This window comes from Channa argus, chromosome 17 (assembly GCF_033026475.1).
Source record: "Channa argus isolate prfri chromosome 17, Channa argus male v1.0, whole genome shotgun sequence".
NCBI lineage: Eukaryota > Metazoa > Chordata > Actinopteri > Anabantiformes > Channidae > Channa > Channa argus.
The window spans coordinates 9,529,397-9,551,730 of record NC_090213.1 but is presented as its reverse complement, the minus strand read 5'-3'; the positions used below and the strand labels follow the sequence as shown (position 1 = coordinate 9,551,730).

The window sequence follows — 22,334 nt, the reverse complement described above, 5'->3', positions numbered from 1 at the left end:
ATTGTGGGTGTTCACTTTATGCAAGGAGCTGTGGCAGACAGCTTAATGATATAATATTGGATTTTTATTTAAGTTTTGCATCACTGTGTCATGCATCTTAAGTATTCCATTTACATATTTTATACACAGTTTCCCATATATTTTTGGACATATATGTATGATAATTATGTACATATACAATAACATACCAAACTGGAGGAGTTTATCCTTATTACCCACCGTATATTCATATTCCTTCTATATGGTAAATGGTCTGCACTTATATAGCGCTTTTCTACCTATTGGCACTCAAAGCACTTTACACTGCTTCTTATTCACCCATTCACACTCACAACCACACACACTCATACACCGGTGGGGGAGCTGCTATGCAGCTGGCCAATGCTCACCGGGAGCAACTAAGTAGGGGTTCAGTGTCTTGCTCAAGGACACTTCGACATGTGACCGGAGGAGCCGGGGATTGAACCAATAACTCAGATTGGTGGACAACCGCTCCATCTTCCTCCTCTACATGGCATAACATGATATGCATTTCCTTAAGAAATACAGAATGACTACTTAATGAGTTATAATGGTACGATTATTTAATAGGCTCTACGCAAAAATCATGTATGTCAACTTTTTACCATCAGGAAGAAAGCACAAAAATTACTTCTTTGTTTTCAATAACTTTAATACAGTACGCGCAGTTTTTTTCAAGTGTCCCTCAACAGACGCCATACATAATCACATATATCCCACAATGCTTTGAAGCTAGCATCCAATAAAAACGAGCTCTGAGGTTGGTAAAAGTCTATGTTTATTATTTATACGATTTAGTGTGTGAGTGTAAATACTTGTCAGGCAGCTTGCTGTGTTCTGGCTTTGGAAGTAGGCACAAAATCATCGGGAGTTCACTGTGACTGGCGCTAGCAAGCTAAGCTAAGTCAAACGTTGTGCTCTTAAAACGGTCATAACCGGTTTTCGCTTTTCGAGGTAAGAATTTTTAGAAGGTGGATTTATAAGTAATTTCTTAAATAAATCGTGTTTTACGTTTCATCACATGTACTTACGTCTTCTTTTGTTGCAGCTTCTATTTACACTCGGTGTGTATTGTGCCCCAGCTTTTGAGCATTTCCGTGTGTCTCGTCTACGGATTGTCCGCACCTGTGAACATGGTCAACGTGCACAAAGGGGTCCTCGTTGAATGGTAAAGAAAGCTGAAAGCCTGTCTAGACATTATTGTAGAGCATTCAAGTCATGCTGTTAAAATGATGTGCGTACTGAGCGCAAGATGGTATTGTTCAGAATGCAACGACTTACGGTAGTTTCCCATTGCTTCTCTCCGCTCCATGGACTAGTGATCCTGCCATGAAACAGTTCCTCCTCTACCTGGACGAAACGATGGCCTTGGGAAAGAAGTTTATCCTCAAAGACCTTGATGACACACACCTTTTCATCCTAGTAGAAGTGGTTCACACCCTCCAAGAAAGAGTTGGCGAACTAATGGATCAGAATTCATTCCCTGTCACACAGAAATAACATGATTCTTTCAGATAACCTTCTTTTTGGACTTTTGATTATTTAAAAAGTTTTCTGTCTTTCAACATGTTTGCATGGGCTTGCAAATGAAATGGAGATATTGCTTCGTTTGTAGAACATTCATGTGAATGGGGGGAAAAAAAACATTTGCAATTCTGCAGATGTAATTGTCTTGCTGCTTTGATTTGCCATTTCTCTGTGTCTCTGTATGTTTTTGTACACTCAATCAAAGCAGGGAAAATCAGAGTCACTAAATAAAGAACTAAAAAGGCAAAAATGCAAAAAGATGTGGAAATGGGAATTAGTTTCAGTGGGTTTAGAATAGTTACATTTAGTAATCTGTTAGATGCAGTACTTGGTCCAAGGTAATGTTACAGTATAAGAGGCCAAAAATCTGAGAATATTTCCATGTGATGCCATATGATGTTATAAAATTAATAGAATTTATAATGAGTTTCATCAATCACATTGGAACTTAAAGGAAATGTAATCCTTCTGCATCTCTTTAAAAAACAAAACAAAAAAAAACATGGTAGTGCTTCAAGACCCCCTCTACCATGCTGTCTGTCATGAAACTGTGCATTCAAATTTTCACTCAACTCCAAATGTCTACAAGCCCCCAAAAAACCTGGGCTTTGCTCTTACTCTCTGGAATTCCTCCAGCTGGCGCCCAGCACCGGTGGCCGTAAAACCCGGCCCTCTTCCACCAAATCCATGGCACCCAACAATCCTTCCCACCAAACCTCGCAGCTTCCTTCTAAACCCTCACGTGCACTTCTTGCAACGACACTACAGACAATTTCAAATCCTTAATATGACTGAAAACTGTAGCCCTCTTCAAAGGGTCACGCATCCCTCTTACATTAAATGTAAGAAACAACACTTACTGAGTTCATTCGACACCGAAAATGTTTTCCTCAGAAGTCTCTTTAACAGTCCCCAGAGCTCAAAGACTGTCTCCCCTCATATCCCTCTATTTCCTCCATATATTCGACCCATGAGCACGATACAACAGAGGTGCCTCTATGTTGCTCCTCCAACACCTCCTGCTCCGTTTCAGCAGTGTGGGGAGCAATAGCATATCTGGGGAAAAGATGAAGTCCAACCCAAATGTCTATTGTTGAATCTCCCAGTATGGATGATGTCTCTGGCACCGTTGTACATGGATCTGCTCTCAATGCAAAACTCTATTGCTCTTCTGTCAATCCGTCTGCTTCAAATTCCCCTGTCGCCCTCAACCCTTTTACCCTTTTTCTGACCCCCGCCATATCACACCCTGCCTTCTCGTCACAATCAGCCCCGATGCGCCTTTTTCATCATTGCTGCAGCAGTGTCATCCGGTGAGGCCTGGATAGAGCTGACCAAGGAATCCTTACCAGAGCTGAGGCCTCCCAGCTTCCCTCCTTCCACTGTCCCTTCCTCTGTGGTTTATAGGCCAGATGACCCAACAGCTGCATACTCAGATAAAGATCGGTCCTCCTTTGCTGCACCTGCTCGGCTCTCCGCTGCTTTTCATCTGCATCCCCACCTCCACATCGGTCACATGCTTCCACTCGTCCACTGTTCCAGCACCACCAAGCCCCGTTTGCTATTTCCGCAAAGGACCATTTCCTCTCTGGGCAGCCCCTTGTACAGATGGCCAGGTCATCCACATCCCTTGCAAGTTCTTCCTGATATACCGGGGTCAGCTATGTGGCCCTCCCCTTCACAGGAATGGCACTTTACACTGTTTCAGCCAGCTTCCATGTGGCTGTGACACCTACAACATCTGCAAAAAGAGGCTAGCAGGCATAATAAGGTAGCCTGTCAGCACCTACACCAGGTGTGGCCCCACCCAGTCACCAAGGGCGACCTTGATGTCGGTCCCGAGCCCAGACAAAAAATGGGAGGGTTGCGGCGTAAAAAAACACTTTCCAAATCAACATGTGGAACATGTTTCACTGTATTTATAATGAGTCATTGAACAAAGACACTAACAATCACGAAATAAAAATCTAACCTGACCTGCAACTCTACTGACGCTGATTCAATATTAATGAAGTATATGTTACAACCATGTCCATTTAAACAATTTAGTTCCGGAAAGCCAGCTTATCAAATATATGTAACTAATAAATCTTAGTTTGAGACATCAAAAAACATAATAAAGATATTTTGTAAGTGTACCAAATTAAAGATATCTTTAAATGAAATTATGACTTGTCAAAATGTCATTCAAGATATCTGTAATTTAAAAGTTGACTAGTCATGATGTAATTAAAGATATCTGGAAATCACATTACGGATAGTCAGAATTGAATTGTAGATATTTTAAATATGTGAATATGTCTTCAACTGAAAGCTGTTAAATGATAAAAAGGCCACACAATGCGCACAGGGATCGAGCCATTATGCTACAGCATAGAAGGCTGCGCATCAGAGTCATAGAAACTCGGGTTCCAAACGTAACCGTCGTCACTGACAGACGCGGTGTCATCGGAGCTTCCGTAGCTGGTGAAACACAGAGCGACTGTTAGAAAAAAGAACCATGGACGAATATCAAACGAAGGAAGAGGTGGGTTTGATGCGCTAGAGTGGTTAATGCGCGGATATTGCTACGTAAGCATGTGTTTAAATGTAACGTTAGCTTTTTAAAGCTTGTAGCTGAAACATAACCTACGCGGTTCAGCGGAGAGTGGACAGCGAGCTGCATCGTCGCTTGGTTAGCTTAAACGGTTCTGTTCTATTTCTCATCTTTGGCAGACTGGGTTCGTCGTCGAAGATGTAAGCAAAGTAATAAAAGAGGTAAGTGGAAACGCAGTTTGGGGGCTTTTCGACGTATCCAAAAAGTTTTAGAGGTTCGTTCGTGCCACCTGTTAGCAACTTTGTTTTTAGCTACTCCCTTGTCGCTAAGGACACCGTGACGGTTGCTAGGGACCGTGCAAAACTGTGCCCACAGAATTTAAGCCGTAAAACAGTTTTTAATCTTAATTTCAAATATTTATACGTGTTTGCGTTGATCACTGGTTATTTAATTAGACACAACCTTAACCACATTGTCTCTGTAGTCAGTAGAAACAGCCATAGGAAAAAATACCTACCAGCACAGCAGAGTGAACCAGTGGACCACCAGTATAGTGGAGCAGTGCCTCAGTCAACTCAGCAAGATGGGAAAGCCTTTCAAATATATTGGTATGTTGTGCTGCCTCAGACATAGTTTGTTTTTATGCTTTGACCATTATATTAAAAGACAGCTAATGTGTATTTGTGTTCTCATAGTAACTTGTATCATAATGCAGAAGAACGGAGCAGGCTTGCAGACAGCCAGCACATGCTTCTGGGACAACTCTACTGATGGTAAATTTAAAAAAGAAACTAAAAAAAACAGTGTTCTTGTTCTCTCAAATATGCTCTAAGAAATGTGTGACAATCTTAAATTATTTGTTAAAGGTTTTACTGACAGAAACAGTCAATACTGTCTAGAATGTAAATGTGTAAATGCAATACTTAATCTGTCACTTAATCTACTGTGGATTTCATCTAACAGGAAGCTGTGCAGTGAAATGGGAAAACAAATCCATGTACTGTATCGTCAGTGTTTTTGGGCTGTCCATCTGAACCTACTGCAGTGTTCCTCAAGTGTTAAAATTTACAATGGTACTTTTTGTAATTTTGGGAAATAGATTGTTATGTTTGGTCATCTTTACTAACTTTGAATAAACTGTAATGCTTTTGTTAGTTGTAACAGATTAAAACATGTAAAACTGCAAATTATTTACTTTATTTAAACATTAAATGACAGAATCTTATACATGTACAGCTTCTCATGAAACAAACAAACAAAAAATACTTTTAACATTTCACCATACTAATACCTTAAAAACCATAAGCTGCATAAACAGTGTCTTAATTTATGTGAAAGTATTTATACACTTAGGAATGCAGCCCACTTAGAAGAAAATAGTGATGTAAAGACAAGGCACAATCTTGAGTAGAATACATGGTGAGATATAGATATTTGTTTAGTTGTTGTTGTCCATAAACTCCAGTTTTACAAAACAAAAGGGTCACAAATCTCACATCAAAGCAATATAATTTTGGCAAAAAAAAAAAAATCCTTAAAATAACATTCAACTTGAGGCAAAATATATTTGGCCACTTGTAGTGTAATTAGAAATGTCTGTTCATTAAAAGTAAATGCGAAATTCAAGAAATTGTTTTTCTATCCAAGATATTACATAGTTAAATATCACTTTTTGGCAAAATAAATACAAGTAATGAACAAGTGCAATCACAAAGCTGCTTTCCAATGGAAAAATTGGTAAGACTAGTAGCATGAAATCACTGGTAACTCCAGTTAAGGCTCTCTTTAAGTTCTGTAAAACATGTCTGAGGATAATGAGGAGACAGCCAACACTGTTTAGGCACTTAAGTCATATCAGTGCTGGTAAGCTACAGTGTACTGCTAATGTGCAGTCACTGCAGCATAAGCTTTTACTTTCTACCATAAGTATAATTTTACTCAGCTTTGGCCACATATATGTATTCTCTTTATTCTCAAACTCTTAGAGAGCAGAAAGGAATGGCAAAAACTACATGAGTACAAGGAGACAACAGTAGTTTAAGAAAAAGCATTAATATTAGCACTTCCCCTAATCTGCTTTAACCACCAGGCTGTGATGAAATGCTTGGTATTACTAAAAAACCTGGTAGAAATAGTTATTTAACATCAGTGATTGTTTCTATTGTTTTCAATGCGACAACAGTATAAACAATGAAGGAAAACATTTCAGAGGCTACTCAACTTGCAGTAAAATTACAGTACATTCAGTAGATGTGGAACTTCTCTTTTTAAAAATATTCTTATGTACACTTACAGTACATCATTATTATATATTTTTAATGCAAATACTCTTTATTTACACATAAACATGGTAGTTTGTTTCAATGTGTTCTCATACTTTCCAGCAGGGATGGAGAAGTGGAGCAGTCAAGAGATCCATCAGTCACTGTCACTCTCATCCTGGTACTTAGCAGTTGCTTTGATAGCGCGTCCATTTTGTAAAGGCATATCTTCATAATCGCTGCTTCAAAAAGACAAAGAAACATCAATGGAGTCATGTAGATCATGTTTACACTGAATATTACCTGCTAAAGTTTGAGGAGCAAGAACGTGGTCAGGAGGAATCGGGGATCAAACCACCGACTCTGCTGTGCACGAATCCTCAACAGCTCACGGTCACAATTTAGCTTATCTTAAATTACTAAAACAACTGCTGGCTATATTATAGAAGCTATGAGTTGTACAATATACTTGAAATATTTGCCATATTACTCAGATTATAGTGAATACATACTTACCCATATATAACTTCATCATCAGAGTCATTCAGCATGGAGAAAGCTGGATTATCCTTCAACTGGGAATCTAGAAAATTAGACAAAATCAGGTGCATGGATACATTAGGTCATTATGTACTGCAGAAAAGAGAAAGCTTAAAATTAGTAATGGCTTTTCTATCTTACCGTACAGAGCATTTTTGGAAGGGGAATACACAAATGCTAATGTATACAAGTAAAAGTTTAGTAGGCCATAGAAGGATAAAAATTCAGCTGGTATGTTTGGAATTAAGGAATAATTTCTTACTTAAAGCATCTTATCTCACATAGTATATTTAAAGTGAAATTGTGGTAAATAAACTGCTCAAAGGATATAGTTTTGGTAATGAGTGGACAATTCAGCCACAAAATTGTCTTGAAGAGCCTTGGCACCAAACCTCAGGTAGAGGATGACCATGCTGGAAGTTTAAATTAAACATGATTAAATTAAATTAAACTTTCCAAACATCTTGATGCCTGTAAATCTTGCTGCCCCCCCATAAACGTACCTAATGACAAGAACAACGAACGTCAGAGCAGTCAGAAACTTCAGACGGAGATCTAGTGATTTTAAACACAGCACATTAATGTCATCAAAGTAAAAAGTACAGTTAAATTAAATAAAGAGTAGTGTGTTGTGATACCTGAGTAAGGCATGTTCTTTAATTCAGAACAAGCTCGGATGATCAAAAAAATCAGATAGAGAATGTAGAGGACAACTATAATCAGGAAGAAAACCTTCATACCCTGGGAAAAGACACGAGACTTGTATTTACTGCTGAGCAAATCAAGACATATACCCTAGGTTCATTTATAGTGCCTTTAAAGCATAACAGTCTCACCTGAAAATTAACTATGTCCACTTTATACTGATAGGTGGGATCCTGGAGTTCATTGACACTGCAAATTCAAGAAAAAGGAATATATCGTTTAATTCTTGATGCAATTCACAGTTTGAATTACACAAGTTGTGGCCAGTTAAGTCAGACTTACATTTGCCATATGCCCAGTGTAACTGCAGAGAGCCACAGAAGACCTACAATGATCAGCTTTGGCAGGTAAAATGTCAGGCATTTCCGCTCACCCTGTGGAAACAAAATCAAACAACTGACGTAAGAATCCTAACTACAATAAATCACTGAAAACATTAAAATATGGAAATAAAAACGAGACTGACCTGTACCCTGATGCCATGGTAAACACAGAGCCAGAAAAGGAGCAGAGAACACAGGAAGAGAGCCTGAAAGAAAGCATCCAATGTCCCTGGAAACCAGCTGTTCACCAGGAATGACAGTGGGAAGAATGGATCTGAACAGTAAACACAACAAAACAACCTTAAAATTATACAGTAGGCTGTTGAGATTGTACATGGCAAAAACCTATGTTTGAATTAAAGGTAAAATGTAGCAAGAATATTGAAACTTACCATTATACAGTAGCAGCAATGGGAGCAGTATTGACATCCATTTCTGTTCTATGCCCCAGTCTCTCATTGAAAATTTCCTCAGTGAGTGTGCAAACATACACTGCAATATGCAGAGATAATATTAATCATGCTACATCCTGGAAAAAGTATTTTTCCCTCCCAGATTTTCAGCTTGGACATATGTGAAACTAGTTTAGATGAAGAAGACTTTGATCTTACCGTCACCATGAAGGTCAACACTACAAAGACAAACCGGAACCAGATTTCTACTTGTGAGAAGGTGGGATTGTAGGTTTTCCACTGATGAGGTTATGAGAATAAGAACAACAAAGAGTTTAAGATAGTGAGCGACTGTGAGAAGTGCAGCAATAGGAAAGAAAAAAAAGGTGTGTCACCTACCACAAACTTGACCTTGATTTCATATGTGATATTTTCAAGTCCCTTGAAGCTGACTATCACCTGGTACTGGGTGTAGTTCAGGTAGCCTAAATGAAGCACAATGATCTCGTCGCATTTCTGTACGGAGAGAAAAAAAGAAGGTGGTATTACTCAGCCTAATTAGCAATCCAAGATACTTAAAAATTAATTGGAAATGTCACTTTCATCTGCATATGCAACATAATAATGCAATTATGACACTGCAATCACTTCTACAGTGTCATTCATACCATATAATGAACACATACTGCTGTGGTGGTTTCTGATATCTGACTAAACGATTAATGAGAATCTAGTGTGCTGTGGCAATAAAATGTCTGGGTTGGTGATTGACACTTACAGCCCCACAGTGAAGCGTTCGTGATTTCTGGTGCACATTGTTTATGTGCTTTACACTGGCGTCCTGCATGACTCCCTTTAGCTCAACGTTGATCTCGAATGGCTGCTGGAAGTCTCCCACTGGCATATACAGCAAGAACAACATGTTATTAACCAAAGCCAAGTGTTTTTGCTAATAATCAAGGGAGAAAGCTATTTGACAGTCTGTGGAAATCTTTAACATTCAACTGTCAAACAGCTCTTTTCTGTTGCTCCCTAAATGGTCTTACTATTGCTGTTTTCAACCTGCATCACACAGGTGAGCCATAGCTGCTGGTGGTAGGTGGTGAGGGGAAAAGAATCCAGTTTGAAGGGCCCAGTCTGAAAGACAAAATGAATGATATCTGTACTTAAAAGACATTACTTGTAGACTTGTTTACCAGTTTTTATTTAGTATCAGATGAATTGCTTAACGTTTGGTTTTAAATAAGAACTTGGATGAGTACAAAAGGTAAACATTTTTCCAAATGTCCCATCAAGACCAAATGTCAGGCAGCCAAAACTAGCACACAACTTACAATACACACCTTTTTGCCTTAGAAATGTCTTACCTTAACTGAGACATTTTTTACAAGCAGCTGATCACCATTGTACTCCTGTTCAACAACAATCCTAGGACCTACAAAAATGAAGAAAACACAAACAAGCTTTTTGAAAGTAAAAATAAATATGCACAGGTCATGTCTGCAAACATGTGGACTAATGTACACATCCCTCGATATCATGCACCTTAGATGCCCTTTTTGAAATTAATCTGCAATCAATAAGCATAATTATGGCTGCTTTCATAGTTTTATTAAAGCAAGAGTGCCTGGATGCTAATACAGTAATAAAAAAAAACATATCGCTACTAAAAAGTGTTCTCAATTTTTACTAAAAGAGGTTGTTGTCAAACTGTAAGTAGCAGATAAATTACACCTAGAAATGTGAATACCTAGGGAAGAATATGTTCATGCTCACTGCATGTACTGCAGTACTACATAGTGCAAGAGTGTGTTCACACAGGTAACTTTATCAACATGTATTTGTCTTTTTCTTCTGCCAGTAACTATGGTGTATTTAACAAGTTTAACAAATGTTTTTCATGCCCTGATTATGTAACATGTTAAGAAAAAAATTAAATACGCTTTCATTTATTCTTATAATGTCTGCTTTACTTGTTCTGTTGGAAAGCTCATGGTTATTGTTAATGGTTTCTAGAAATTGAATACTGAAGGTCACAGATGTTTTTCTGCTTCCAAAGCTGTGCTTAGCAATAATGTGGAAGGTTGAAAGCCACTAGAGCACCATAAAGGAGCAGAGTAAAACTCATGTTTTCAGAGTTATTGATAATAAGCTTAATAAGTGGTGATCAGTCCCGATGATTCACTCATATCCTCTGTATCTAAAAAGCCTAATGTCTGTGTTGTAGTAACTGTGACTCTGGACCTGCTCATGTACCTGGACCTGGGCATGTACCTGCAATTCCAATAATGGCTGTGAGGCCGAAGCACATCAGGAACACAACGAAGACCAAGACAAATTGCCTTTTAGACAGGGTGTAGAGCCGCATGGGGGCCAGTCTGTCACAGGGAGACACTCGTTAGGGTTAACACAAACTAGGCAATCACCAGCCCTACGAGGAGAAAGTATGACAAACAAAACCTGGCAGGTAATATTTGTACTGTGGTCAACAATGTGGGTGCGGATATGTAAGCATTCGTAGCTTACATGCTAAGGTACTTCATGCTAGCAGAAACAGATGGCAAGGAAACGCAAACACAGCGGTTTTAACTCTTGTCCCGACACATTTAAACACCAGTAACACATCTCTAGTTTATCCGCTGAATAAACGTCACACTTACAACTCCATTTCTCTCGTTTTGCGGTCTCGGTAGCGAGGAAAAAACTTGCTTTTTCGCACTGAATCCACATCCGTACACCAACGTCAGTCTGCGACAACTGGACTGGGACGTAATCAAATGGGCGGGACTACATCACGTGATGTCAGCGTGGGTAAAAGGGCACTTCTGGTACCTGAGTATGGAACAACTCCCTCTTCAGATGCCATAAAATTACTCGGTTCTACAATTAGCCAACAAGTGATTTATTGTATTTAAAAAGCTTAGGGTGTTAAGACATGAATGTTTAAACGGTCCCTTTGGGCTGTGACAGGTAAGGAGGACACCCAAAGAGACGCAAAATACTTCTTTAATTGTTTTTGCATATTCTTTATTATTATTGCATCTTTGTGATTTTTATTTAAATCGATTTCAAAAGGGTTTTTTGTTTATGGTCATATTGCATTATGTTTTTTCTGTGATGGTTTTTGATCTCAGCAGTTGTTTGTAATCTCGCGGTGCCCTTCTGCACCTGATTTTATGTTTCCTTATAGTAATTGTATGTGTAGGCTATTTGTAGTCATATTATGCCCATGTCTGAGAGACCTTGTGTCAATTTAGGGTTAATTTGTGTCTGTTTATAGTCACTGTGTGTCATTTTAATTTTATGTGTCTTCGTCTGTGCCATGCAGACCACTAATCAACTAATCTTGCCATGCTTTAATTCGAATCTGTATGAAAAGATAATCTGCGCATGCGCAGCCTCTCGCTTTTTAATGAGCGAAGTGAAAGACTGAATTTATTTCGTAATCTAGGAACGACGACCATCAAATGCAGATGTACGGTAAAATCCCCATGAGTGGTAACACTTGTTACCTTTGATGTAACGAAATGTTAGTAGTCTGCATATTGAGAATATGCATCAGAACATTTTCTCATTTTAAGTGATAAGGTCTTACATTATCTTGATTTATTCTACATATTGACGCTCACGCTTGTCTTTAATCTACGATATAAGGAAAGGAAACCGAACTGACAAGTAACTAATACATTTTAGCGGTGAACACGTTTGTTTGCGTCTACCATTATACCACACTAGGCCTCTAAGATGACAGCTGTTGGGCTGTAGGAAGCGAGTTGTTTAATCATTCATATAGCACAAGATGGCCTGGATGCACAACGCAGTAGAATAAAGCATTTTCCACTGTGTACATAGACCCACCTGTAAAAGCGATCATCTCGGTAAGGTGTCAGGTCCTCCTTCAGCTCATTGTAGGCCTCCTGTATCTTCCTGCAGAAATATTTCAGCTCACTGTACAGGGGGGTTTCCAAGCCAGTCGAGTAGTCTGTGTCCATGACTATTCGGATCTGTGTGGCGGCTGAAAATGGCGATGGGGAAACAATCCGCGTCCTTTAGAAGAACAGCGCGGTGATGCGTCTCTATTGTTCCGATGTTTGATCGAAAGTGCATCCGAAGCTGTTTTAATTGTGTCGGTTCAAGGATAGAAAAAAACCCAAACAAAAAGCGGTTGAAAAAAAAATCCGATGAGTGGGCGGGCGCACACAGCCCACACATGGAGAGGAGAGTCAAATGATGTGTTCAGCACCACGGACAGAGACAACAGAGACCACGGTGGACAGAGACAGTTAAAATACAGTGTCTTTAAATATTAAGACGTGATTCTGTTTTGGCCCCTTATAACCTTTAAAAGTAGAATTCATAGCAGAACTGCGGTGCTGGGTTGCAATAGATTGCGCAGGTGAACCTAAGTGGCCAGTGAGTGTATAAACTCACCTGTTATCTCAGCCTTTGATAATACTCATCGCTAGATGTAATATTACACAACTCTACTTGGATTATTCTCATTTTTATACATTTCAGAAATGGTTTTAAATCTACGAAAATAGTTATTATTAATGAAGTTAATGATGGCTCTAGGGCCCTGGTATAGTGCAAAAATTCAGTGTATCTGAATTCTGCTTAGGTCTTAAGTTTTCCTTCATTGTCATGACACCACTTTGTCCTTTATTGTGCTGTAAGCAACGTTCCCACATTTTTATCATAACTTAAACTTTAAATATTACCAGTGGCTAAAATATTGATATATGATTAAGGTCCTTTCCAATGGACATGCAAAGGCTCTGAAAGCAATGAAAGTTAAACCATATTTTTAAAAAGTAGCCTAAATACAGCGTGAGTGTTTTGTTCAAAATGTGGATTATTTTGTCTTTACCATGTTTCTTTATTTTATTATGTTTATGCATAGGTTGCGATAACTCACAACCATAATTATATCAACATTTTATTTCATATTTATTCATCTGACAGTAAGTTTATGTTTACGATATGTAATCCAGAAGAACTCGTGTTTGAACAATATAACTTCTTAATAATAATACAACCCCAATTTCAAAAAAGTTGTGAAGATGTGAAAACGTAAATGAAAATGGAACGCAATGATTTGCAAATCTCATCAACTCATATTTTATTCACAATGAACATAAGCCACATATCAAATGTTGAAACTGAAAAATGTTCCCATTTCATGGAAAATATTCTTTTATTATATTATTATTACATTTTGAATTTGATGGCAGCAACACAGCTCAAAAAAGTTGGAAGAGGGTCAACAAAAGGCTGGAAAAGTAACTGCCATAAATCAAAAACAAATGGAGGAGCTTTTGACAGCTAACTAGGTTAACTGGCAACTGGCATGTTAGTAACATGACTGTGTATAAAAACAACATTTCAGAGATGCACGGTCTCTCAAATGTAAAGATGGGCAGAGGTTCACCAATCTGTGACAAACTGCATCTAGAAATTGTGGAACAATTTTAGAAAAATGTTCCTCAATGTAAATTTGTGAAGATTTTGAAGATCCTACCATCTAGAGTATATAATATCAAAATCTTCCCAAAATCAACATCCCAATTTCTTTGGAATTGGGGTTGTACATTTGTTGTATTAAACAAGACAACAACCAGTATCTATCTGAAACAATGACATTTTATTCAAAAGATGCGTGACATATACAGTTATAAAATAATTTACATGGCATGCCTTACTATTCATTCACTATAAACGTTCAGTCACCAAATCAAACTTTTTTCAAGTGTTTTTGTCATTTTAATCTACATATACAAATCACATATCGTTTCTAAAGAAAAGCCAAACCCTACCATATCTACAACAGGTCATCTCAGAAAATCAAGTTAAAGTGAATCCTTGACCTAAGTCCATAGGCAATTCTGAACATGAACTCAGCAGCTCAGAGTTGTGAACTCATGTGAATGATGTGGTTGTATGTCTGTCTGTGTGAGAAGCCATGACCACACACACACAAACACATTTGAAGATATTAGATTTAACACTGATTGGAGTGGTAGACTGCACAGTTGAATACAGACACACCTTGAGTTGACAGTTACACTCCACAAAACTAGTCTACCAACTACACTAAACTGGGCACTTACTCATTCACATCTTTTCCAACCAATGCAAACTTCACAAACACTGAAATTTTGACCATTTCCCACCCACCCCAATCCCCCCCAATGCAACACAACCCAACCCATCTATTCCAATCTTAAAATTTTGTCTACACTTGTAACAAACTTATCAGCACAAACAGATGTCAGAGAAAACTTTACAATATACAGTATGTATAGATACTATATCTCCTTTAGGAAATAAGCTTATAAATTAAAATATACAGACCAGCAACAAGATGCTGAACCTAAACAGTAACAAACTGGTCAAAAGTGATGACAAAGGATTTTTTCCCCCTAAGAAAATATTGCACAATTAACACAAAAAGATGGGTATTTTCTTTATGACATGCTTATGTTCTTTCATTTTTAAGATATGTAAAGACTTAAATGTTATTTTTTTTATCCCTACAACTCCCCCTCTGATACACATCTCATAATGTTACGGAAGGATCACACTAAAGTACATAATCTCAAGACTTCAGAGACCATAACACAGCTGGTCTTTTTAGAAGTTTTCTTTATACCTAGAATTAGGTTACTCTTCCCTGTAGGTACATTTAGTCTGACTTTAAATCTTAACACATATTTTGGCACAAATGTTTGGTGTAACTCTGATCACACCTATTTATTGTTATCAAATATTAATGCTTTTATTGTTATTTTGTCTACCTTTTACACTATTACAAATATTTGCAGTGTTTCTAATAATTCATCCCAGCCCACACTCCTAATAGCTGGTCCTGCTCAGTCTTTATTTCAATATGAACACAGTCCTCACTTCCTGAAAAAATAAATAAATAAACTTAACTTTCATAATTTAGTGTCAGCTTACTGAATGAACTGATTTTTAAAAGCTCCATCTTTCATTGGAATTCTGACTTCAAATTTTCTATGACACTTATTTCAGTTGAACTTTTAGAACACAGTGGAGACAGGTGTAAACAAACATCTGTCAAATCAACCAAGTCTCTTTACAACATTTACATATGGCTGAAATGTATTTACATGAATTTTGAAAAGAGTATGAAATGGCATTAGGGACACATACAAAAATATTTCCTGTACCTTGCTTACAGATGGTCTTTAAAGAGCAGGGACAGCCCCAAACTACACACACTTCACAGAAGTGACAGCAGGTGACAAATCACTTCATGCCAAGGGTTAAGATGTTTAGTCCAGGCCTTGGTGACTTCTTTTGTGCCCATGTCACCATATGTAGATATACTTAACCAAGTACGGGATATCATTCAAAGCTATTTTGTGCACTGCTCCCACCTGAATATTCCAGGCTACACAGCAAAATTTCAAATTCAACTATCTGTCTCCTAAAAAAAAAAAAAAGTTGTAAGTTGAAACCCACGTTGACTAGTTATGAAGACTGTATATTACAAAAAAGGACAATAATGTTGTAATTTGTATTTGAATTGATTAAAATAAGTACATATAAATAAATGTATGTAACAATAGTATTTCTTGTTTCTTCAATTGCTTCTTGACTTTCCCCAAGTGTTTAATATTCACACACGTTTCATAACAGTGAAACGTGTGATCTAATAATAGTGCTCCTAAATGGTGTGTATATAAAAGCCTCAGTTCAAGCCAAGATGGAAATAAAGTAACAGTAAAAAGCAAAAATAAAAGACTATCCTACCCTTGACCATTTTTAGTAATTGAACAAAATCCTAAAAGCAAAAGCAGTATAATAACGTTATACATGTTTCACTGAAGGTTTATACAGCAATGGATTTCAGTGCCCAGTAGTACCTGTGTGCTCTGGGAAAATAATTTTAATCTCCAGAGTGTGGTTTTCAAGTATTACTGCTGCTTCTTTTGAAAACTGCACCTTGACCTCTCTCAGTTAACTGACAGAGTATCATTTCTATAAGCTTCTAGCTAAAGCAGCATTTATTTGCATGATCACCAAAGCTCAGCTTTTCGGCCCTACATGCATTGCATGGTGCCACTGACTGCCAAACTGAGTAAGTCCGAGGGGGGATCCTTGGCAAATGCATCCCGATGCTTATTGCACCAACTCTAGTGGCAGCATTGTGTAGTGCAGCATGATTGTATCTCCCTCTGTGACTAGAGCTGGTTTCACTCTTCTTTCCAAAATCCAAGTTAATTCCCATCTAATGAAACAACAATGTCCCTTCAAGAGATTGCATTTAAATCCCAGATATAACTCAGGGTAAGTAGTGAGGGTACATCTCATTTGAGGCGTTGAGTGACATTGGCTAAAGCCACTGCAAAAGCCTGCACAGCAGAGAATGGATACTGGAAGTCCAGTATGTAGGCATTACCATCAATCCTGCCAAACTGCATCACCTAGATCAAGAAAAGAAAAAGGTAGACAAACGTACTCTTATTAACAATGTTTTCCTGTGCACACTATATTTAAAATACTTAAGTTATGTGTAATGATGCATTTTATAAGAGAACAACATGCAGTGAATATTAGTCCTTGAACAAGAGCTCTCTTACCTGTCTGCCCTCCAGTTCAATTTGAAAGTTCTTTGCAGACTCCTGTGTAACACGCCCACCAAAGTCCAGCTGGTAAACCTGTGTGGCTTCATTCCACAGTGGCTGCTTGTTGGCCATGACGTACACAAATCCCTGGCTGCCCAGTCCCCTGTCCTCCTTCTCATTGGCTTTTCGACTCTTGATCTCGTCCAGTTCACTGGCAGCCCTCAAGTTCCTTTTATTCTTCCAGCCCTTTTTACCAGTCTGGCATTGATTGAGCAGCTCATCCCCACTGATGAACAGCTCTGGCTCACTTTCTGAACTGTCCTGGAACTCGCTATTTGCTGTGCCCTTACTCAGTTTCTTAGCCTTCAACTGCTGCTCTTTCTGTCCCTTCAGTTTCTTCTTGTCCCTTCCACCCAGCCGTGGACTGGAGATGAGGGAGTTGAAATCACCCAGAGCTCTGCCTTCCTTTTTCAACTTGCTACTTTCAGCCAACTGTGGCACATTAGCCTCATCAGCCCTACCATCTGCACGTTTGCGGTTTTTCTTGCTAAACTTCTCAGAACGCTGTGGCACAGGGCTCTCAGTCAAGGAAAGCACTTCCTGAAAACCATCCCCAGCATCTGCCATGGCCTCTTGTAATCCTCCATGGCTCTGTAGTTCTGCTGGTGTTGCTGGAGGGGGTGGTGGAAGAGGAGGTGGCGAGTTAACATTTTTGTCTACTGTCATGTGCGAGGCTTTGGGTGGTAATGGCACTGCTGGACTAGGCATAGGGGGGCAAGAATTATAAGTACCCCAAGGAGTGTGAAGGGCAATCGGGGGAATGGGAAGCGCAGCAGAAGCACTACCCCCTGGATACATGGGTGGGAGGGGACAGCAGGCTAAGTTTGCAAGGTTTGCAGAGTAACCTGGAGGTAAGACAAGGGTTGCATCCTGCTGTGAGAATGGTATTGGTGCTACCACCTCCTTTGGAGAGGAACATGGGCGTGGTGACCCTGGGATAGACTGGAGGTGGGCTCCAGAAAAAGCAGCCGATGTAGGGTACTGGAGAGAGATTTGGTAGCCTGCTGCAGCAGCTTGAAATGATGCCGCATTGGGGCTGACGGGAGATTTTGGAGAAAGAACAAATGGTAACCTGGAAACATCCAAGTGCTGAGCTGGACTAAGAATAAGGGGGGGTGGTTTATGCGATACAGGGGGAGCATTGGGGTTCAACGTTGCTGTCCGTTCCTGAGGAACCCACACCTCCTCTGTGGTACCTGTGTCCCATTGGTAAGGAGGTGGGCGTTTAACAACCAGCCCTGATGAGTCATTTCCTCCTAGTGTCAGATGCCTCAGTGACTGGTTCAGCGTTTCATCCTCAGTAAATGCTGAATTAACATAATCAGCCTTGTCTCTGTTAGTTCCTGCTCCTGTGGCAGTCACAGATCCTTCAAGAGAGCTCAGTAGGTTGTAAGAAGACTGGGAAGCCAGAGGAGTAGCAGTGTTAGAGTGAACAATAACTGTGCTGTGTGGTGCCCCATTCCCTGAAGGGAAGTCTTGTCTAATAATAGTTCCTCCAGCTATTCCATTAGTGCTCCCTGGGGCAGTGACACCAACACTGGATCCACTGCTACACTGACTGCAGGTGTATAAGGCTGTTGGCACCCTCTGTTGGAATGAGGATGCTAGTGCACTATTTTTGGCCTTTGGAGGCAGTGGTCTAGGTGGCTCCAGCATCTGGGAAACTTTGAAAGCAGCCGCTTGGCTGTTCCTCCTGAGAGTGGCATGGATCAGACTGCTGTCAAGCCGCTGTCCAAGATTCCTGCCACTGTTCTGATTTGCTTGGTCGGGGTATGGGGGAGGGTCTCCACTGGGTATGGAATAGCGAGGTGCAGTGAGTCTGTTTAGAGTGGCAGAGGTGTAAGGCAGCTGGATCTTAGTGTCAGCTGAGGAGGCAGATGAAGATGTGACCCTGAGTGTGGCAGAGCTGCCGGGTCCCTGGAGTGTGTACACATTCTGATTGCAGACAAGTCGCGTTCGAGGACGACAAACTTCCTCCACATTCCCACTGCTGTCAAATGTTGTAATCCTTTCATATCCCAGCGGTGTGGGGTACTGCGCTTGTTGCTGACCTGAAGGATACTGTTGGAACTCCGCTTTTTTTAGACAAAGGTCACCAGGAGGAGGAGTCCCACTGGTACCTGCTCCTGTTCCTGATGCAGCATGTGAGACTGCAGTGGAAGCCGAAGATGACGCAGCTGCAGCAGCTGCTGCAGCAGCCACAGCTGCAGCCACTGTACCAGGGTAGGGGGGTGGGGGATTCAGCTTGCTTAGCTCAAGAGGGCCATTGAAAACCAATGTGTCACCCTCAGCCAGCTGCGGAGTTGATCGAGTAGTCTTGATTTTTAGTAGGTGCTCATGTTCACCCCCCACGGCTCTTTCAACCACTAAATCAGCAGGTGGATGAGGGATCTGAATCTGCAGTGCCCCCGGCTGGAGCTGGTGCACAGCTGCACCTGAAGGCTGTCCTGATGACATTGAGGGAACAGGGATTTGAATTTGAAGTTGCTGCTGAAAGTGATGGTGGTGCTGCTGTTGTTGTTGTTGCATGGGATGCTGCATTTGTGATTGTGGTTGATGATGCATTTGTTGTTGCAGCTGCTGAATTTGTTGCTGCTGTTGTTGCAGCTGCTGAATTTGCTGCTGCTGCTGTTGCAGTTGCTGAATTTGCTGCTGCTGCTGTTGCAGCTGCTGAATTTGCTGCTGCTGCTGTTGCAGCTGCTGAATTTGCTGCTGCTGCTGTTGCAGCTGCTGAATTTGTTGCTGCTGCTGTTGCAGCTGCTTCTGTTGCTGTATGTGTTGCTGTTGTTGATGCTGCTGCTGTATGTTTTGAAAGTGCTGCTGAATGTGCTGTTGCTGAAGCTGCTGCTGCTGTTGTTGTAAGTGTTGGTGCTGGAGCATCTGCTGTTGCTGCTGAAGCTGTTGGTGGTGCTGTATTTGTTGAAGATGTTGTAGTTGTTGTTGCTGCTGTTGTTGTTGCTGATGGCGATTTGGCTGTTCCTGTTGTTGTTGTTGTTGTTGTTGTTGTTGTTGTTGTTGTTGTGAAGAATGATGAGAAGGTGGAGGTCCCACCATTAGACGACCCATTTCTAGTCCACCAAAGATGACCTGACCTGGACTGGAATACCGAGTGGGAACTGTGTACTGGGCTGCCAAGATGGTGTCCTGGCTTTGGTCTGACCCACTGGCCACTGCTCCAGCAGGGGTTGCTGTAGGATTTGTTAGGACATCAAGGTGAACATTTTGATTGGCTAGTAGGGATTGGACCAGACCAATGCTTTGGGCAGGGGACATGGCCTGAGCAGGACTATGGATGGGAGCAATAGGGATGTTGACAGTGCAGGGTGGGTTGTCATCAGTGCAACCAGCAGGGCATGTGACAGGGAGGTCATCTTCATCCTCACTGAAAACATTGGGGCTGAAGACAGGTAGATTGATGTAGTCCATGGATATCTTACGTACCTCTGGTAGGTATATGGTCATCTGTCTGGGCTGCAGATGGAGCAGGCTTGTCTTATAGATCACTATGGGTACAGGGGCAAGATGACGTGAGAAAAATGTATGCAGATGAGAAATTTGAAATACTGAAATTACTTTTATTACATTATTCATTCAGATTGATTTGCCAGAGACAATGCTGTTAATTTGTTACCTGCACCAAGATTGGTTGGCAAAAATGCAGCCAATCCCACTATCTTGAACTTTGTTCCCCAAATATTGGATGTGACCTGAGCGAGGTAATTTTGCTGCAAGACAAGAACAATTTAAATTTAATTTTGTATGAAAACGTTTAAACATATGTATGAAAATTAACATAGAAGATAATCTTTCACTTAACCAAATACTTGACTTTTACCTGAGTTATGTCATCCAGAGGAAATTCCCTTCGGGTTAGACTGGGTGACCCGATTGAGGGTTTCCGTATGGGTAACCGCGGTGACCTTGATATTTCCTGTGTTGCGCGGGACAACTTGGGTGATTTTCGGGGATCAATGTTGATCCTGTTGGTAAAGGGACAAACTAAGTCTCTACAGAGAAGGTAGCAAATACAAAGTAAGTTTAGACATGCACTGAAACAAAAGAAAATTCAATTAAAATAAAATATTCATGCAAAGGGTTGACATACGAATTACAATTAGAGCCACATTATAAATGAATCCCAGAGATACAGTGTACAATAAACTTCTAAATTATTCATTTCTAGTATTACACTGGATTAGGTAGAAATGTAAAATGCCAAATAGAGTGGAAAACCACAGGGTTTTCTACTGTTTCCACTGGGAATGTTGCCGACTGATTAGTCAAAGAACCAAAAAAACCTTACAAAACAAAATTTTAGTTACAAATGCTTTAGAGGTGGTCTTGTTACCTCGGTAGTTTGGGGGATTTGCTGCCCCTGGATATCTTTGGAGATTTCTTTCCAACCCAGTCATCACTCAGTTCAATGTCACTGGAATCTGAGCAGTTACAGCTGTCAATCATGGCAGATATCAGACTGTTGCTGTATATCTCGTCTGAAAAAAGAAAACAACAAAACAAGAGATTATTTTCAGCAAACACATAACTATGCAGTTTAAGACTTTCTTAAACACAATAGATTACATAGACACAGTCATACTGGTATAATCAAAAACCCAAAAACAAAAACAGTTTTACCTGTTTTTCCATCGGTTTTGGGGTCCATGATGACAAACTCTGGACGCAGTTTACTTATTCGCCTGCCCTTGAGAATAGGTACCAACCCTCCAAGATATTCCAGATACAGAGTATAACATGGCCCCCCCACCTCAGGGTTGTCTTCTGTACGCTTCATTGTACAGTGCAGACGCTCGTTCCCAGCTGTTGGGTAGCTCACAAAATCACGCATGTTGTTGGGATCTGGAATTGGGGGCTGGAGGAAAAATGTAAGATTTCATAAACGTTTCTGAAACTTCATATCACTCAGTAACACAATAAGCTAGTGTTGTGCAATTACAGCACAAGGATGTTCATCTTAGCTATCCTATCACAGAATTACATGACAGTGTTGCTATGCATCACACACTTTCTTAAAGCTCTTAACATTCACATTTATGGGTTCAGCTGATTAAACAGCCTACTGCCTTCCATTACCTTGATGGTGGGGATGAAAGCGGCAGTGACATAGGAAGAAAGACGGGAGGGCATGGTGAGCTTAGCAACATCTTTTTCCTCTTTTACTGCTGTGGCGATGCCCTGCTGGCAGAGGAGCTGTAGGCTGGCAATGCAGTGCTCCACTCGCACAACGTACAGTGCTGGGCCACATGCCAAGAACAGACGAGAGTCCCGGTGACCCCAGCACAGTGTAGTGATAGGGCGCTGCAGGGTGATGGAGAATATAAAAATATAAAAGTTGTGTCACATTCCCTAAATATTTT

The 22,334-nt window shown here is 40.2% G+C and overlaps 4 protein-coding genes across 13 annotated transcripts in view; 2 read left to right on the top strand and 2 right to left on the bottom strand.

Moving 5' to 3' along the window:
- The first annotated feature begins 693 nt into the window (after positions 1-693).
- Positions 694-1,539, top strand: gtf2h5 (general transcription factor IIH, polypeptide 5). 2 transcript variants are annotated; one of them, XM_067482743.1, is made up of 3 exons: positions 694-781; positions 1,070-1,189; positions 1,341-1,539. In XM_067482743.1, the coding sequence occupies exons 2-3, from the start codon at positions 1,155-1,157 to the stop codon at positions 1,519-1,521; spliced, it is 216 nt and encodes a 71-aa protein (XP_067338844.1). In that variant the 5' UTR covers positions 694-781; positions 1,070-1,154; the 3' UTR covers positions 1,522-1,539. The 2 variants fall into 2 exon arrangements, with proteins under 2 accessions (XP_067338844.1, XP_067338843.1); XM_067482742.1 differs by having other exon boundaries at positions 756-975.
- A 2,390-nt stretch (positions 1,540-3,929) lies between these two features.
- Positions 3,930-5,271, top strand: dynlt1b (dynein light chain Tctex-type 1b). 2 transcript variants are annotated; one of them, XM_067482741.1, is made up of 5 exons: positions 3,930-4,075; positions 4,264-4,305; positions 4,569-4,692; positions 4,800-4,857; positions 5,048-5,271. In XM_067482741.1, exons 1-4 carry the CDS (start codon positions 4,049-4,051, stop codon positions 4,853-4,855), a joined length of 249 nt encoding a protein of 82 aa, XP_067338842.1. In that variant the 5' UTR covers positions 3,930-4,048; the 3' UTR covers positions 4,856-4,857; positions 5,048-5,271. The 2 variants fall into 2 exon arrangements, with proteins under 2 accessions (XP_067338842.1, XP_067338841.1); XM_067482740.1 differs by having other exon boundaries at positions 4,780-4,857.
- On the bottom strand, positions 5,260-12,527 carry tmem181 (transmembrane protein 181). Of its 4 annotated transcripts, none has more exons than XM_067482735.1 (17): positions 12,164-12,527; positions 10,580-10,683; positions 9,673-9,740; positions 9,352-9,442; positions 9,084-9,202; positions 8,705-8,821; positions 8,525-8,605; positions 8,306-8,405; positions 8,057-8,187; positions 7,873-7,964; positions 7,722-7,779; positions 7,524-7,626; positions 7,389-7,440; positions 7,216-7,298; positions 7,027-7,116; positions 6,862-6,928; positions 5,260-6,587 (listed from the first exon to the last, which is right to left on the bottom strand). In XM_067482735.1, the coding sequence occupies exons 1-17, from the start codon at positions 12,295-12,297 to the stop codon at positions 6,503-6,505; spliced, it is 1,575 nt and encodes a 524-aa protein (XP_067338836.1). In that variant the 5' UTR covers positions 12,298-12,527; the 3' UTR covers positions 5,260-6,502. The 4 variants fall into 4 exon arrangements, with proteins under 4 accessions (XP_067338836.1, XP_067338837.1, XP_067338839.1 ...); XM_067482736.1 differs by having other exon boundaries at positions 5,260-6,584; XM_067482738.1 differs by having other exon boundaries at positions 10,580-10,736; positions 12,164-12,289.
- A 1,403-nt stretch (positions 12,528-13,930) lies between these two features.
- tulp4a (TUB like protein 4a) overlaps positions 13,931-22,334 on the bottom strand; it is a 28,564-nt gene continuing 20,160 nt past the window's right edge. For 4 of the 5 annotated variants that reach the window (XM_067482730.1, XM_067482729.1, XM_067482731.1 and 1 more), the window contains 7 exons: positions 22,051-22,275; positions 21,595-21,829; positions 21,308-21,452; positions 20,795-20,966; positions 20,591-20,684; positions 16,915-20,462; positions 13,931-16,758 (listed from right to left, as the gene is read on the bottom strand). In XM_067482730.1, coding sequence (XP_067338831.1) covers positions 16,642-16,758; positions 16,915-20,462; positions 20,591-20,684; positions 20,795-20,966; positions 21,308-21,452; positions 21,595-21,829; positions 22,051-22,275 — 4,536 coding nt within the window. In that variant the 3' untranslated portion in view covers positions 13,931-16,641. The remainder of the gene's footprint in view (positions 16,759-16,914; positions 20,463-20,590; positions 20,685-20,794; positions 20,967-21,307; positions 21,453-21,594; positions 21,830-22,050; positions 22,276-22,334) is intronic. The other variant, XM_067482732.1, reaches the window with a different exon arrangement.